At 42.5% G+C, this 14,994-nt stretch overlaps 1 protein-coding gene across 1 annotated transcript in view; it reads left to right on the top strand.

The window, feature by feature from the left end:
• The window catches only part of ARHGEF3 (Rho guanine nucleotide exchange factor 3), a 321,547-nt gene that overhangs the window by 164,614 nt on the left and 141,939 nt on the right, over positions 1-14,994 (top strand). The window contains exon 4 of the mRNA XM_023512637.1: positions 8,969-9,031. Coding sequence (XP_023368405.1) covers positions 8,969-9,031 — 63 coding nt within the window. The remainder of the gene's footprint in view (positions 1-8,968; positions 9,032-14,994) is intronic.

Genomic DNA, 14,994 nt, shown 5'->3' on the forward strand with positions numbered 1-14,994 from the left:
AGGCTGGCTGCAGCTCCCTGCTCCTCCCATTTCCTTGGTTGAACTTTTTTTTTTTTCTCATGGGAGAGGAAGACCTTTCTTTGGCAAATACTCTCTCATCTCTGCTCCCAAACAAGCTAAGGGCCAAGCGTTCTGTGGCTAAAATCATAGTAGGGATTTTTAAGACACTTAAGACACTTTTAAGTCAGTGATTCTTAACCTTCCTAATGCCGTGACCCTTTAATATAGTTCCTGTGGGTGGTGACCCACAGGTTGAGAACCGCTACTTTAAGTATTTTCTTCATGATTTTTCCCTGCACTTACTTGCTGTTACTGCTGCTACTACTAGTGCTGGTTAATACGTGAGTAGTTACTGAGTACCAGGCTTTGTGTTGAGCCCTTTACCTACGTCGAACTATTTAACTCCCACAACATTAGTAGAGTACTATTAGTATCCCATTTTATAGATGGGGAAACTGAGGTTCAAAGAAGTGAAGTGACATGCTTTAGATTCAACAAATATATGGTATAACTAAGATAAAAACTCATCCCATCTGACTTTAGAGCCTCAAACATCTTCTTTTTCTTCTTCTTCTTCTTCTTCTTTTTTTTTTTTTTTGAGACAGAGCCTCAAGCTATTCCCCTGGGTAGAGTGCTATGGCATCTCAGCTCACAGCAGCCTCCAACTCCTCCGCTCAAGCGAGTCTCCTGCCTCCGCCTCCCAAGTAGCTGGGACTACAGGCACCCACTGCAACACCTGGCTATTTTTTGGTTGCAGCCGTCATTGTTGTTTGGCGGGCCCAGGCTGGATTCGAACCCACCAGCTCAGGTGTATGTGGCTGGCGTCTTAGCTGCTTGAGCCACAGGCGCCGAGGCAGCCTCAAACATCTTCAAACTACAGTTAATGGCATCTAAAACAGAATTATGTACTATGTTAGCCAAAATTTATTTGCTCAAAGTTCAGAAAGTATCATGATTTCTGAGTTCTCTGCCCTCTGAGCACTTAATTGAATAGAGTCTAAGAAAACAGGGTTCCTGGATCCTGGAAAAGGAAGGATGTTTTTAAAAGGGAAAAGAAAACAATAATGTATTAAAAATAGAATAGGGATTCCCTCTCTCAATTCTCCTGCTCATCCTTGGAGGTACAGACCAGAAAAAAAGCAAAATATGGATCCTCTCCCTGCTCAAACTTGAGTTTAGCAAGTCAAGTTCCAGCTAAGGGCAAGTACAAGAACACAAAATCCTTCTGCTAATCTCTCCCCGAAGAAGGCGCAGATGAAAGGCAAGGCTTCAAAGCCTCTGAAACCACCAAAGCTGTTTGCCAGAAAAGAGATAAATCAAAAAGGTTTGAGATCTGGTTTAAATTTAATAATTACAAACAACTAATCAGGGACTATTTGCTGCCAAGTCAGGAGCTGCACTCTCTCTATCGATGTGTTTTTGCTACTCTGGTCACCTGGTTATTAAATAGAAAAGCCCTGTGATTAAATAACAGGGTGGTTCTGACACTAATCAATTCAATCTTGGCCATTTGAAATTAAGTTAGGCTTGCATTTGTCTTTGTCCTTGCAAAAAAAGCAGGAATGACACACTGCAAACGTGACTGAAGGTATCCGGAGAGCCTCTGTAGGGTCCCTGTGGGACCTCTGTAGTTGGAAGAGAGTCTGACAGCATCTCAGGTCTCCTGTTCATCCTGCAGATCCCCCATCTCTAACATTGTCCCTGCCTGCTTCTTAATGTCAGTAACAACAAAACAATTACGCCAGCAGTAACAATAGTAGTAATGGTAATTCTGGTAATAATGATAGTAGCAATAATAGTTACCATTAAAAAATAAATCTCTTGCCATATACCTGGCCCTATTCTAAGTAGTTTATGTCTTTTAATCCTTGAAGTAACTCCATGATGGAGAAACCATCGCTTACAGAAGTGTTTTGCAGATGCTGATATATCCCACACACCTATAATCTGCCTGGCATGTAGTAGATCCTCAATAGATATATGGTGAGTGAATGGTGGAATAAAGAAGTCACTTGCCAAATTCACACCCAAGTAGCAAAAAGTGCAGCTGGATTTTGAACTCTTGCTGTCTCATCTACGCTCTTAATTTCCTTGAGGTATATAGTATCTTGTGAGCCTTTATAGTGTTTTGAAACACATGTTGTATTAAATAAATATTTAAATGTTTTACATCATTATTATATATTAATTTAAAAGAAACACACATATCTTTAAACAATGTAAAAGGAGAAATAGCACTGCATGGCAGAGAGATCAGTGGTTTGGCAATCAGGCTGGTATCAAGAAAATCCCTCTCCAAGACTGGGCATCGTGGCTCATGTCTGTAGTCCTAGCACTCTGGGAGGCCGAGGCAGGTGAATTGCCTGAGCTCAGGAGTTCAGGACCAGCTTGAGCAAGAGTGAGACCCAGTCTCTAAAAAAAAAAAAAAGGCTGGGGCTCAAGTGGCTAAGGCTCAAGCCACATACACCTAAGGTGTAAGGTGGCGGGTTTGAATACAGCCCGGGCTCACCAAACAGCAATGACGGCTGCAACCAAAAATAACCAGTTGTTGTGGCGGGCTCCTATAGTCCCAGCTACTTGGAAGGCTGAGGCAGGAGACTCGCTTGAGCCCAGGAGTTGGAGGTTGCTGTGATGCCAGGGCACTCTACCCAGGGGGACAGCTTGAGGCTCTGTCTCAAAAAAAAAAAAAAAAAAAAAGCTGGGTGTTGTGGTGGGTGCCTGTGGTCCCAGATCTCCAGGAGGCTGAGGCAAAAGGATTGTTTGAGCCCAGGAATCTAAGGTTGCTGTGAGCTATGATGATACCATGGCACTCTACCCACGGCAACAGAGTGAGTCTCTCCTGTCTGCCATGATGCTCCCATCCTGAAACTCTGTCTCAAAAAAAAAAAAAAAGAAAAGAAAAAGAAAATCCCTTTCCAGCACTCACTAACTTCATGACCTAGAGGAAGTTACTGCACCTTCCTGAGCTTCAGGGTCTCTCTCTGTAAGATGAACACAGGAACAGTCCATTAAACTGGGAGCACAGTGCTTGGCTCCCAGCGGTACCCAGTTCTGGCATCTGTGTCCCTTCACTTGCATGTTGGTGATTCTCACAAAATGGTAAAGGAGTTTCTGCCAGAACAACAGAAAAAGCAGTTTGTTCTTGGGCATTTATTGATGAGATTAGTCACCTGCCTAGTGGTATGAGAAGATAGCCAGTCTTAAAAGGAGATAGCCGGGGCGGCGCCTGTGGCTCAGTGGGCCCCATACAACAAGGGTGCTGGCACCCCTTACAACAAGGGTGGTGCGTTCGAACCCAGCCCTGGCCAAACTGCAACAAAAAAATAGCCGGGCGCTGTGGCAGGTGCCTATAGTCCCAGCTACTCGGGAGGCTGAGGCAAGAGAATCGCCTATGCCCAGGAGTTGGAGATTGCTGTGAGCTGAGACACCATGGCACTCTACTGAGGGTGACACAGTGAGACTCTGTCTCTAAAAAAAAGGAGGCAGCCACAGAGTGGCCTGGCTGGAAACAATATGCATTGTGAAGGGGATCGAAAGTTTCAGGTGCTGACTTAAGGATTGAGGAGAGCAGGGTAGAGTATACCTGGTAGAGTGCAGCTGGATTTTGAACTCAGGCTGTCTCATCTACACTCTTAATTTTCTTGAGGTATATAGTAAGTATCTTGTGAGCCTTTATAGAGTTTTGAAACATGTTGTATTAAATAAATATTTAAATGTGTTTTACATCATTTTTAGTAACCAGTGTCTTCCAGAGTTCACCTCATCTGTGCAGGAGCACCCATATTTCCCTAAGACCTCACATCTGGCTGTAGGTACTACAGGGCTCTGCTCTGTTGCAAATTAACAAAGGGACCTCCTGGTTGTTTTTCCCATAGCATGGGAAGGGTTTTCTAGCACTCAAACACATCTAGAAAGTGTCTCCATCAAATATGTTACCTATGGGACTAAGGACACAGATACTACACTCATGTCTGTCGTTCTCACAAATTCTCCTTTGTAATTGCCTTTCCTCCCCAGCCCCAGTGGGTACGTAAGTGTTGAGACAAAGAGTTCAGGTACCCATTAAATTCATTTATGGTTTGCCTCTACTGGCTGTTTCTTTTCAGCCTAAGATGTCATCGACCTTAGATTACTTGCTCTTCAAGCACAGAGACTGGGTCTCCATGCCATTGCTTAGGCCAGTGCATGGGTAGACTAGATAGATGGTCATGGATGTGCCTCACTCTTGAACAGATCTGACATTTCTTCTTGCAGGAGGAGTGGAAATGGCCAAAGTCCCACTTGGACCAATGTCTAAACAACTGTGATTTCCTTTAACATGTCTATGTAATCTAAGGAAAATAAATGTCCCCACTAGTAAAGAAAAAGCTCTTTCTTACTTGAAAAGCAAGAAAATTAGCTTGAACTGGCAGGTTTTAAGTCTCCAAGGAAATTTGAGGTGGAAGAATTTCAACCTTCAGTGACCTTCGCTTTTGAGGTTTTGATTTAGTTTTGGCGGCCAGGTGGTTAGTGGAAGGGAAGGGCGTCACCTCAAGAACACTGGCCTCTTTTACTCAGTCTTTCTTTTAGTCACCCATTCAGAAATTATTCACTGACCTACTGCTTGGCATAGGGCACTGGGAGTTCAAAGTTATGTGCTGAAATCAGAGAGCATAGAACCGTGCAATTACTGGGTTCATCCAAGGTGCTTTGTTTTCATGGTTGAAAGGGAAATAAATTTGACAAGAATAACAGGGTGGGTCCTCAGCTCCTCATATGGCTGGGAACCTGTCAGAGCAAATGTGTAAATGCACAGCTTGCACGTGGTGTCCTTCCTGCCTCGGAGCTCCCCCAGGTCACCAATCAATGGTTACTGATGCAGAGGAAGAAAAATGGCAGGGACTTGGCTCAGGCCCTAGCCTACCTAATGATAGGCAGTGGTAGCTCTTAAAACTACAGAAGACCACAAAATTGATTTGGTCTAGACAGTGTGCTGTGGTCTTCAAGGTCAGTAGAATAAAAGTTACAAAGCTTGTTTCCTCCCATATTACTCATGCTCAACACCTTCTTAGACCTCCTCTGTGCAGATACGACATGCCATCCAAGACTCCGGCATAGGAAGGCCAGGTGGGGAAGCCCATAGCTTGGAGCAGGACATATCTAGGCACTTGCTAGTCATAAAACCTTGGGCAAACCCCTACCACTCTCTGAATCTCCATCTCCTTCTCTGTAGAGTGGAGTAATTATAGTTCCTACCTAGCTCATGAGGAGGTATGAGGATGGAACGAGATCATTATATAAGGATTTAACTCTGAGACTGACATGTAGTGAGTCAGGCTAACTCTGCCGCTTTTATCAGTCTGATTATTATCATAGTGAATTGCTTTGATGAAGTGCAAAATGAGTGTGGTATCTACTACATCCTTTGCTTTCTGAGATGCTCATCTGTCCACGTCTCCATGGATTATTTCCAACTGGTGATTCCTTCCATGAGTTATTCTGTAGATAACTGGCATGAGCTCAGCTTCCCAATATTTTGGGAATTTCAGTTCCTGAGTGGTGGAATATGCAGTTCCTGTGTGTGGCTCTTCCACCTGCAAGCTCTTCATCCCCAGGCTTGACTGAGCAGGCCTGGCTGGCGGGATGGGTACCCATGGGTCCCCTATACTGTTTCCACTTGTTCCCCTCTGAAGTAACTGGTGAAGAGGACAAGCTTCTCAATGGAAAGAAGACCCAGGGCATCAACAACAACAACAACAAAATCAAGAAATACTATCTTAGGGAAAGCTGACTGTGTTCAGATATTGTACCAGGCTCTGGTATTATGACCATGTCAGATCAAGTCTTGCCTCCACGGGCTTCTATCTTATGAGAACAAGTCAACCCCAAACCAGAAAACAATTAAATAAAATTATCTTTCTAAAATGGGTCCCCCCTGCTCGTCTCTGTCTCACCACCTTGTCTGACTCATTCACAGCAGAGACCACAATATGTAATTATTTTGTTTTCTTTTTAACTCCCTACCACTGGGCACTGAACATGCATTCAGTGCTGTATCCCGGCACGCACAGTGGGGCTTTGCACGTCAAGCACTCAGTGAATGCAGAGCGAAGTTACAAATGATCAAGCAATGCTTTGTGAAATTTTTGATTCAGGCCCAGAGTTTAAACTTTGCTTTTTGTTGCTAGTAGTGGTCAGTCACTACTATATGTAGTGGAAACTGAAAGGAAAATCTGCTTCTATAATACAAGCAGCTTTTATTTTGTAAGATGTGTGGGTTTCTTAAGGAGATCATTCTATCCCAGATTAACTGGCTGTGACTTAATTAAAAAGGCCACTAGAACACATTTGTCATCTGAACTTGACACTTGGGACATGTGGAAGTGTCTGGCAGGAACTGGGATAGGGGAGCTGGGTGGGGTTGATTTGGCCTGAGGAGGGCTACTTGCCTGTGAGGAGAAGAGATTCTCTTACTTTACTATCCCCTTTCCTTCCCCAGTGTGGCATCTAGGGCTAACAGGCTATAGTCAACATGTCAGTTGACAAAGTTGTTGTGCCCTAGGAGTAGAACTGTTATACCATAAAGTTCTGTTGTCTGACAGTACCAGGTAGCAGCAGACATCTGTGTAACTTGTGGTCTGGGAAGCATATAACAGGACCTAGCATTTACTGTGAACATACTATGTGCCAGGCCTTGTCACACATCATCTGTGGTCATCAAAGCAGCCTGACCCGGTAGGCATTATTTCCACTCTATGGATAACATCCCAGAGCTGTAACCTCATGGCCCCTCCCAAGATCCCAGGTATGACACTGTAGCCTCTTAAGGCAAGAGAAGCTGAGCTCAGGAAGTGCGCAGTTTACTCTAGGCAGCAGGACACTGGGCAGCTGTCCCCACATCTGAGCATGTGCGCATTCTCTCACATGCTGTGCCATGTGGTTCTTCTCCACACAGTGCCCCAAGCAGACCCTACCAGACATTCTCCATGGCAAGTGAAACATGAGTTTGCCACACATACTTCCAACTGTGTAGTAAAGGGTTTTGCCCTAAGAAATAGAATCCTGGATTCAGAGTGTTACACTAAAGCCATGCGACTTAAAGCAAATTTCTTATCTCACCTGACCTCAGTTTACGTGTAGAATGAGAAACCCCTTATTGTACTGGCTTCAGAAAGTCACCATATAAATGTAAGCCAGTGGATGCATTTCAGTGACACCACAGTGCTGTTTTTAATTGTACCCGGATGGTGAATCAATTAAGAGTGGGGTCGCCTTACAAACACGAAGCATCCTCAGGAGTAGCAAGTGTGCCTAGAGGGGTTATCGGATCATCTTCTCGGGGCTCTCCCCCTGCCCCCAAAGACCCTGAGTGGAATATCTGACTTCTTGAAAGTTACTTGGGGAGTTTATTAATGCAGACTCCTGGGTACCATCCCAGAATGGCTGATTAGAATCCCTAAGGATGGTTCCTGGCATCAGCGTCTCCAAATCATTCTTCAGGTGATTCTGCTGTGTGTGGCACCACTGCTTCCATGGAAAAATAGAGAGAACTAGAACTCTGCTGCTCTGGATAGAACCATGTTCAACTTTGGGAGTTTAGCTATCTAGGTGTCTGCCCATGCAAAAAGAGGTCCCTTCCCTCTTTGTCTGGCAAATTCTTATTCTTCCTTTAGGCCTATTCAACAGCCTCATCCTTTGGGAAGACCTCTCTCACTGGGCTTCTAGAGTCCCCCAACCCATGTTTAGAGCATCTGCTGTGTACCTGGTTCTCTGCCAAGGTCTAAAATGCATTACTACATTTGTTCCTTTCCCTTTGAGAATAGACAATGTCATTACCACCACCTTGGAGTTGAGAAAGGGTTAAGAAAAGTGAAGTGACTGTCTCTGAGATATTTGGCTCTTAACTGCATTGTAGCTAATCCTAACAGGTCTGTCTCTGCTGCACGAGTGAGAGTTCCTTAACCAAGGGAGTTGCTGACCTTTGTATTTCTGGGAGCAAACACAGGGCTGGGCACACAGGAGATGCTCAACAAACTTTGTTGAAATGAAGAAATTACAGAACAATGATAGGAATATGAATAAAAATAGCTTTGGTTGCTTTCCAGTCTCTGCCTTTGTTCAGGCTCAGGGTGCTGATAGAGGAAGAGGAGGTAGACTTCTCCAGGAGTTAAAGACTCCAGATGTGACCCTCCTATAACCTCATGCCAGTGATTCTGGTCTTTGGTGACTTGCAGACTTAGCAAGTCACAAACTAGGCACTCAAGAAACACTTCACTGGTTGGTTAAGCTACGGATGCGGAAGAGAAGTGAACATATCTTTGATGAGCTTTATTGTGGTTTGTAGATGAAACTTTTTCTAAAAAGGAAAAAACATTTTTCCAAGTCTAACTTGGCAGACTGCCTTTGTCAAAAATTTATAAATTCATTTTAGATACAATTATCTTTAGTTCAATAATGACTTTTCTGAATATTGGTTTTTCTGGCTATAAAATAGGAAGATTGGAGAAGATGTCTAAGTTTCTTTCAAGCATTGTGGTTCTGTGATTGCATTAGGACCTTGGATGAAGTTTAGAACAAATTTAAATTACCCAAGTACAAAGCAGCTCTAAAAGTAGAATATCTCCAAGTGAATTAGATTTTCTTTCCAGTCTAATCTCTTCTTCCAAGTAAATTAGAATCTGAACTTTGTATCTAAATTTCTCAGCCTTGATATATGGCAACATTTAGAAAAAAGGAAACACAGAAAGATGTGAACTATGATCACATGAATACAAATAATATAAACCAGTTATCCTAGAGCTTAACAGTTCCTCATAATTTCTCGGGCTTCCTTAGAACTGTTCATTTACATACCTCTGTTAAAGGTTTTGAGTGACATGGTGAGAATGGTAAGGATTGCATGTGCTGTTTTATTGCTTTTCTTCTTTTCCTTAATCAAAGTCATGCTCCCCGTTTACATTTGAACTTCGTTTTATCTTCTGTTTTGCAGCGAAAACGGAAGCAGAGCGCCCAAGATGAAGATGCTGTTAGCCTTTGCAGTCTCGACATAAGTGTAAGTATAATTCTTTCTACTTTCCTGCGTCTGTGAGTGTTATTTGTTAATATGCTGTATTTCTGAAGTGGGCTTCTGGGATTTGACTCTGGAAGTTGTGACTTGGGAAAATTAAAAAAAAAAAAATTTATTTCACTGGAGAAAGCTATGTGGCCAACTTAAACTTCCAAGCCGAGTTATTTATCCCTTCTGTCTTTTCTCTCATAAAACGAGTTATGAACTCAGTGCATCTGGGTAGAAAATAGATAAGTCTTGCTGTGCTATTTTAGAGGCTAATTCAAGAAGATTTTTGTCCCCCATCGAGCGGGGGAAAGTTAGTGGATTAGCCCAACTCAGGGAGCTGGATGCCCAAAGGCCAGAAGGAAACTCCAGCTGCAGTAGAGGGAGTGCCTTTGGGTTCCGTTTGAATCAAAATTCTGTGCTTAATTTATGTGACACCTTTCTGCACCTATTTCCTCATCTGGAAAACAGAGAGAAAAGACTTAACACAATTTTTATGAGGGTCACATAAGACAATAAAAGTGAGAATACCAAGCACATTGCCTGGTATATAATAGCCAAAAACTTTAGCTTCATTGTATTTTTCTTTAAACAGAAATTTGCAAAAGACACATGAGTGACTTGGTAGTGGAGAGCTGGTGAGGGGAGAGGTAAAAAGCTCCCTTGGATTTTTCAGGCCCTGTCCTTAGATGCTCACTTTCAGCAGCTTTCTTTTCCTGGCCTCCTTTCCCCCACTAACGAGACTGGGGAGCCTACCTGGGTCTATGACACCCTCATTATCCAGGAGCTGGGTGTGGGGTGGGAATTTAGACCTTCCCTGGACTCATCTTGTCTATTCATCTCTTATAATTCCCTAAGATTTAAGCCCTGTGCTTTGTGCATCCATCTAATATTAGGCCCTGGTCTCTCTGCTCTGCAGAAACCTCCAAAGCTATTCTTAGGAGATGACAAAGCTTTGTGGTAGGAATTAAGAACCTAGGCATGATCTTGGCTCTACCTGTAACTATAATAACAATGTATCCTTGGGCAAGTCACTTCCTCAAGCTGGGCCTTAGTTTCGTCATTTGTTTAAAAAAAAATTTTTTTTTTGGAACCAGATCTCAAACCACTGTGAAAATGTGAAAGTCGTTAAATATGGATTATTAGGTAGTCATCTGATGACATTTATTTACCAGTATAAGCAACGTCTTTTTAGTTATTTTTAATGATTGCAGATTTTTATGTGATGCAAACAACCACAACAGAGCGAGCCTGAGCTGGCATCTAATTAAGGTACTTGAGTGATTTTATTTCACCATATGGTGTTTGTTCCCGTTTTTGGACCACCAGAAGAATGGAGTTGGGCCAGCTTACGAGGTTGCCACAGTGACAGGACAAAAAGATGATGTTCTTCTCAGTTTTACTTTACTCATTGAGTATTTTGCTATTGACAAGTCAAGTCTTGGAATTTCCTTTATCAGCAATAAGATTTTTTGTACTTGAATTTTTTAAATTTTGTGGAAATCTATCTTTTAGAATTTAAAGACTTTCAGAACTTAAAGACTGTTAGCATTTACAGAGCCCCTAGCCATTATGTACTCCAAAGTAAGGGGTTACTTTGCAAATGAAGTAGAAGCCCAGGGGGGTATAGTAACCCATGCAAGACTTTAACTCAGGTCATTTCTAAGATCATGCCTCATCTGACATTTTTCCTCCACTATATATTGATTTTTTTTTGCAATTTTTGGCTGGGGCTGGGTTTGAACCCGCCACCCCTGGTATATGGGGCTGGTGCCCTACTCCTTGAGCCCTGATATTTATTTTTCAGGAGAGCATGTCTCCAGATTTTGTTGTTGTTGTTGTTATCAAACAATCACTAAGTTATGTTACATTAAGGGATAATTTGCAATTGGGAGTTGTGATTTGGTCTTTCTCTTGACTGGCATCAATGGCCTTCCCGTCCCAGCAAGGTCATTTAAGTCCCAGAAGATGGAAATTTTGACTTCTTTTCTCCTAGTACAGCCCTGGATGATGTTTTTCCCTTTCTTTAACCATCTCATGTATCACGTTTTGTGTCAGTAAGAGACTTTTATAGACGAGAAACTGATCTCATTACCACCAGGAAGGCTATGCTTAGAGATTTGGCTCTAACAGAATTCATTTCTGGATTATCTGGCATGTTTCCTGAATCCTGGCAAAGAGATTTTTCAGAACCAGGGCTGAGTTTCCTCCATTTATTGCCACATAGTATTACAATAATTATGGAATTAGAAGGATTCTAGAAGCTGTGGGAGAAACATGAAACCACCTGGTTTGTAGGTTCCACTGACCATGAAAGCCACGTGGAGACACAGGAGATGTAACAAATCCAGATGTGGTCATAGGGAAGTGTGACTAATTTTAAGTACCTTCAGTAGACACTCAGGAGAGATGAATTGAATTGAATGAAGTGGTAGGTAGGGCCACACATGAGAAGATGTTTTGCCATAAGGCAACAATGGCTACATGAACATCTGAGTCCAGTAAACTGTTCTAACAAACAAACGGCTTTGTGGGCTACCCAAAGGGATTTTATCTTTGTACTTTTGAATAGTGATGTCCAGTAGCATCCTGGTCTCTTAACAAACTGACAGCTTCACTGAAGATTTGTTCTGAGTCTGCTTCTGTGTGTAGTGGAAAAGTAACTGAGAGGAAAAAAAAAAAAGGTGGGTTCTAATGGGTGACTCATACCAGGGGATGTGAGGGTTTGGGAAAGTAATATGAGTAACTCTCAATTTTGATTCCATTTAATGAGTGGAAAGACAGTCATCACCTGTGTGCTTTGAACAAGAAATTGCTAGATGAGGGGACAGGGGTCTTCTAGTCAAACTTCTATTGAGTCCCAGTCCAGTGCTGGTACCCAGGGAGCTCTTTCTAAATACTGTTGATTGATGAGTTTGTTATATATTTATGTTTATTCTTCCACATACTTTCAAATTTATTTTGAAAATATATTTTTATTTCAACAGATTTAGAGGGTACAAATGGTTTTCTAACACATGGATGAACTGTACAGTGTGAAGTCAGGCCATTTAGTGTAATCATCTACATTGTACCTGAGAGGTACTTCTTGATTCTTTTCTAACCCTGCCACCAGCACTGTCTCCACTTCTGGGTCTCCAAAGTCCATGTACCACTCTGTATGACCATGTATACCCATCAAAACAAAATCAATGAGATCCCTGAATGTGTACCCTTTTAAAAGAAATTTATCTGTGACATAAAGTTGGGAAACGTTAACATGATGAAATCTCTCTTTGAGTAAAAAGTAAGTGCCATATAGAACCCTTCAGGGTGCCTGAGTGGTGATAACACTAAACATTCCCACTGACTTCTTGCTTTGTTTTAAAGCCTTGGATGATGATTTTGTTAGGTTACCTGAGCAGAGTGTTCCTACTGAGCCCCTCTCCTGTTGAACTTGGACTTGCTAAGAAGAGAGCATATTCTTACAGACAGGAATCCTCAATTGTTTTGGGGGGGGGTGGAGGGGATATATCACTGACTCTTTTGGGAATCTGGTGATAGCTCTGGGCTCCAGGAAATTTTACAAGATAGATGTGTGATCTTAGGAGGTTCATGGACGCTGGCCAAGATCCCATATTTAAGAATTGGAAGGCCCTTAAAGTCTGGTGATGGGTGACATATCTCCACATATTAATAATTGTTCTCCCACCCTCCACCCCCAGCACTTAGTGAAAAATGAATTCAGACAGGAGAATCATTGCTAGTTGAGGATATAATTGGTCTCTATTATTTCCCACCACTTCACCCAATCCCCCAGCTGAGCCCCCAGCTTCCTGGCAGGATAGAACACAAACTATTCCAGAGGAAAAATAAAAAGCAATGAATACTTTTGAGAACAACCTGCAGAGTGCAGAAGGCTCTCAGCAGCCGCCTACGAATCTCCTCTCACGTCAGAGGATACGAGTGGGATGGCTTCAGAGAGCTCACTTCCCCCACAGAATTTAGATTTTCTAGTTTAAATTCTAGTGTGTAAGAGATGCCCGAGTGATAGGCTATGGCCTCCCCCCCACCCCCGAAAGACTCTTGGTGGGAGAGGCAGGTGTGTTCCCAGGGAGAGAATAGCTCAGCACCAGACCTTTGCTCAAAAACAAATGAGCTCTGGGTGGACATAAAAATAGTCTCCAATGATAAGACAATTTATTAGGTGAAAAGGAATATATGTTCTTTGCAAAAAAAATTGGAAAATGTGAATAATAAAGTTCACAATCACACCTCAAAGCAGTAGCCACGTTTTGATGTATTTCCTTCTTTTGGTTATATACACACCTTTAACATATTTTTATTATGAAGTATTTCAGACATACAACATGGCATAAAGAATATAAAACCCCACATAGCTACAATGTAACTGAAGAAATATGTCTTTAGCAGTAAAGCTAAAGGCCCTTGCAAAATTCTCACTTTGTTGAGTTGGAAGTTTATTTCTGTCTGCCTTGACTATATGACTATATACCTGCTAAGTTCATATGTCTCTAAATAGTATATATACACCTTTAGCCAACTTTTGAAATTTGTATAAGCTCATACAGTTTTTTAAAATTAGGATCATAGCAGAAATTAATTTATTCCTCTAGTTTTCAGTTACTATATTGATAGCACATCACTATATCCTGAAACATTCTTCAAGAACATTATTTTTTAATAGTAATAGAGTACTTTGTCAAATGGATGCACCAAATTTATTAAATCAATCCTTTATTGGGTGTTTAAGTTCTAATGAACTGTTACGAATAACGTTGATGGGCATCCAAGAATATCTTTGTGTAATCTCTTTTATCAGGAGGACAAAGTAGGAGATATGAAATTCCTGGGGTATAATTTTTTTTTTGAGCTTGTGAACAGATTTATACCCCTTCTGGCAGTGAGAGATGGAAATTAACTTTAGAGGCACTGGGAGTCTTGTAGGGAACCTCATGGGTTGGGGGGATTGTTTTCAGGTTTCTCTGGCCCATCTCTCTTCTACTACATTTGCTTATCCCCTGCCCTTTAGGGGAGCCCCTTCGCAGGGCCCAGGCTCCCCTCTTGGCTGCTGGTGGTGGAGCGGGTAGGCAGCCTTTCTATGCTTGCAGTGCTTCCCCACGGAGCACGTGGCTGGACCATGACTGGGGGTAGGACAGGATTGGAGTTCACTTTCTTCCTGCATTTTCTTTGCCAATTTGCAACCACCAAGATGAGCCTTATTTGAGCTCCTGGCAAGGAATACTTGGGAAGTACGTGCTCACACCTCTCAGTGCTTTTGAGATCCATGTGTTATTTTTTTATAACATCTTTTCTCTCCCCTTTGCAATGTCTACACAGAAGTCCACGTGGCAAATGCTGGACTCTTACCTCTTCTCTCTCCTCCAAGGAGAGTAGTTGAGGAAGAGCCAAGCTGTAGTTGGCTGACAACGGAGTAGCCTTTTCTGGAGCTCAGACCCAGAGCTCCATGATCGCAGACCCTCATTGCTTGGCTGCTTAGCACTATTCAGCATCTCTGTGGTTTCCTTACTGGCCTCTTGCATCTTTCCAGTCTGTCCTCCACACATCAGCCTGGGTCATGTACATTATAAAGTATGACTCTAGTCTGGCCATGCCTGCCTCCAAGTCCCCAAACTCTTTGCCGTGCTTCCAAAGCTTGGTGCTGTCTAGCCCCCTGCCCACCTCCCCACCTTCCTCCTGAGCCTCTCTCTTCCACCTTTTCCACATTCAGTCCAGCACGGCTAGTTTTCTTCCTGTTTCTCAAACTTGTCATACTCCATCTTGCCACCAGGCTTTGCACGTGTTACTCATGTGCAAAGGAATACACCCTGTTCCCTGTCTGGAATACATGCTGTTCCTCCTCCTCCCACATTTCACTTGGCTCAGGCCCATTTATCCTTCATATCCAGCTTCTTCTAAGAGGCTCCCAGACTTCCCAGATTCTTTTTTTTTTTTTTTTTTTT

This window comes from Otolemur garnettii, unplaced genomic scaffold (genome assembly GCF_000181295.1).
Source record: "Otolemur garnettii isolate 467f Iridium unplaced genomic scaffold, OtoGar3 scaffold00002, whole genome shotgun sequence".
NCBI classification, from domain to species: Eukaryota; Metazoa; Chordata; class Mammalia; order Primates; family Galagidae; genus Otolemur; species Otolemur garnettii.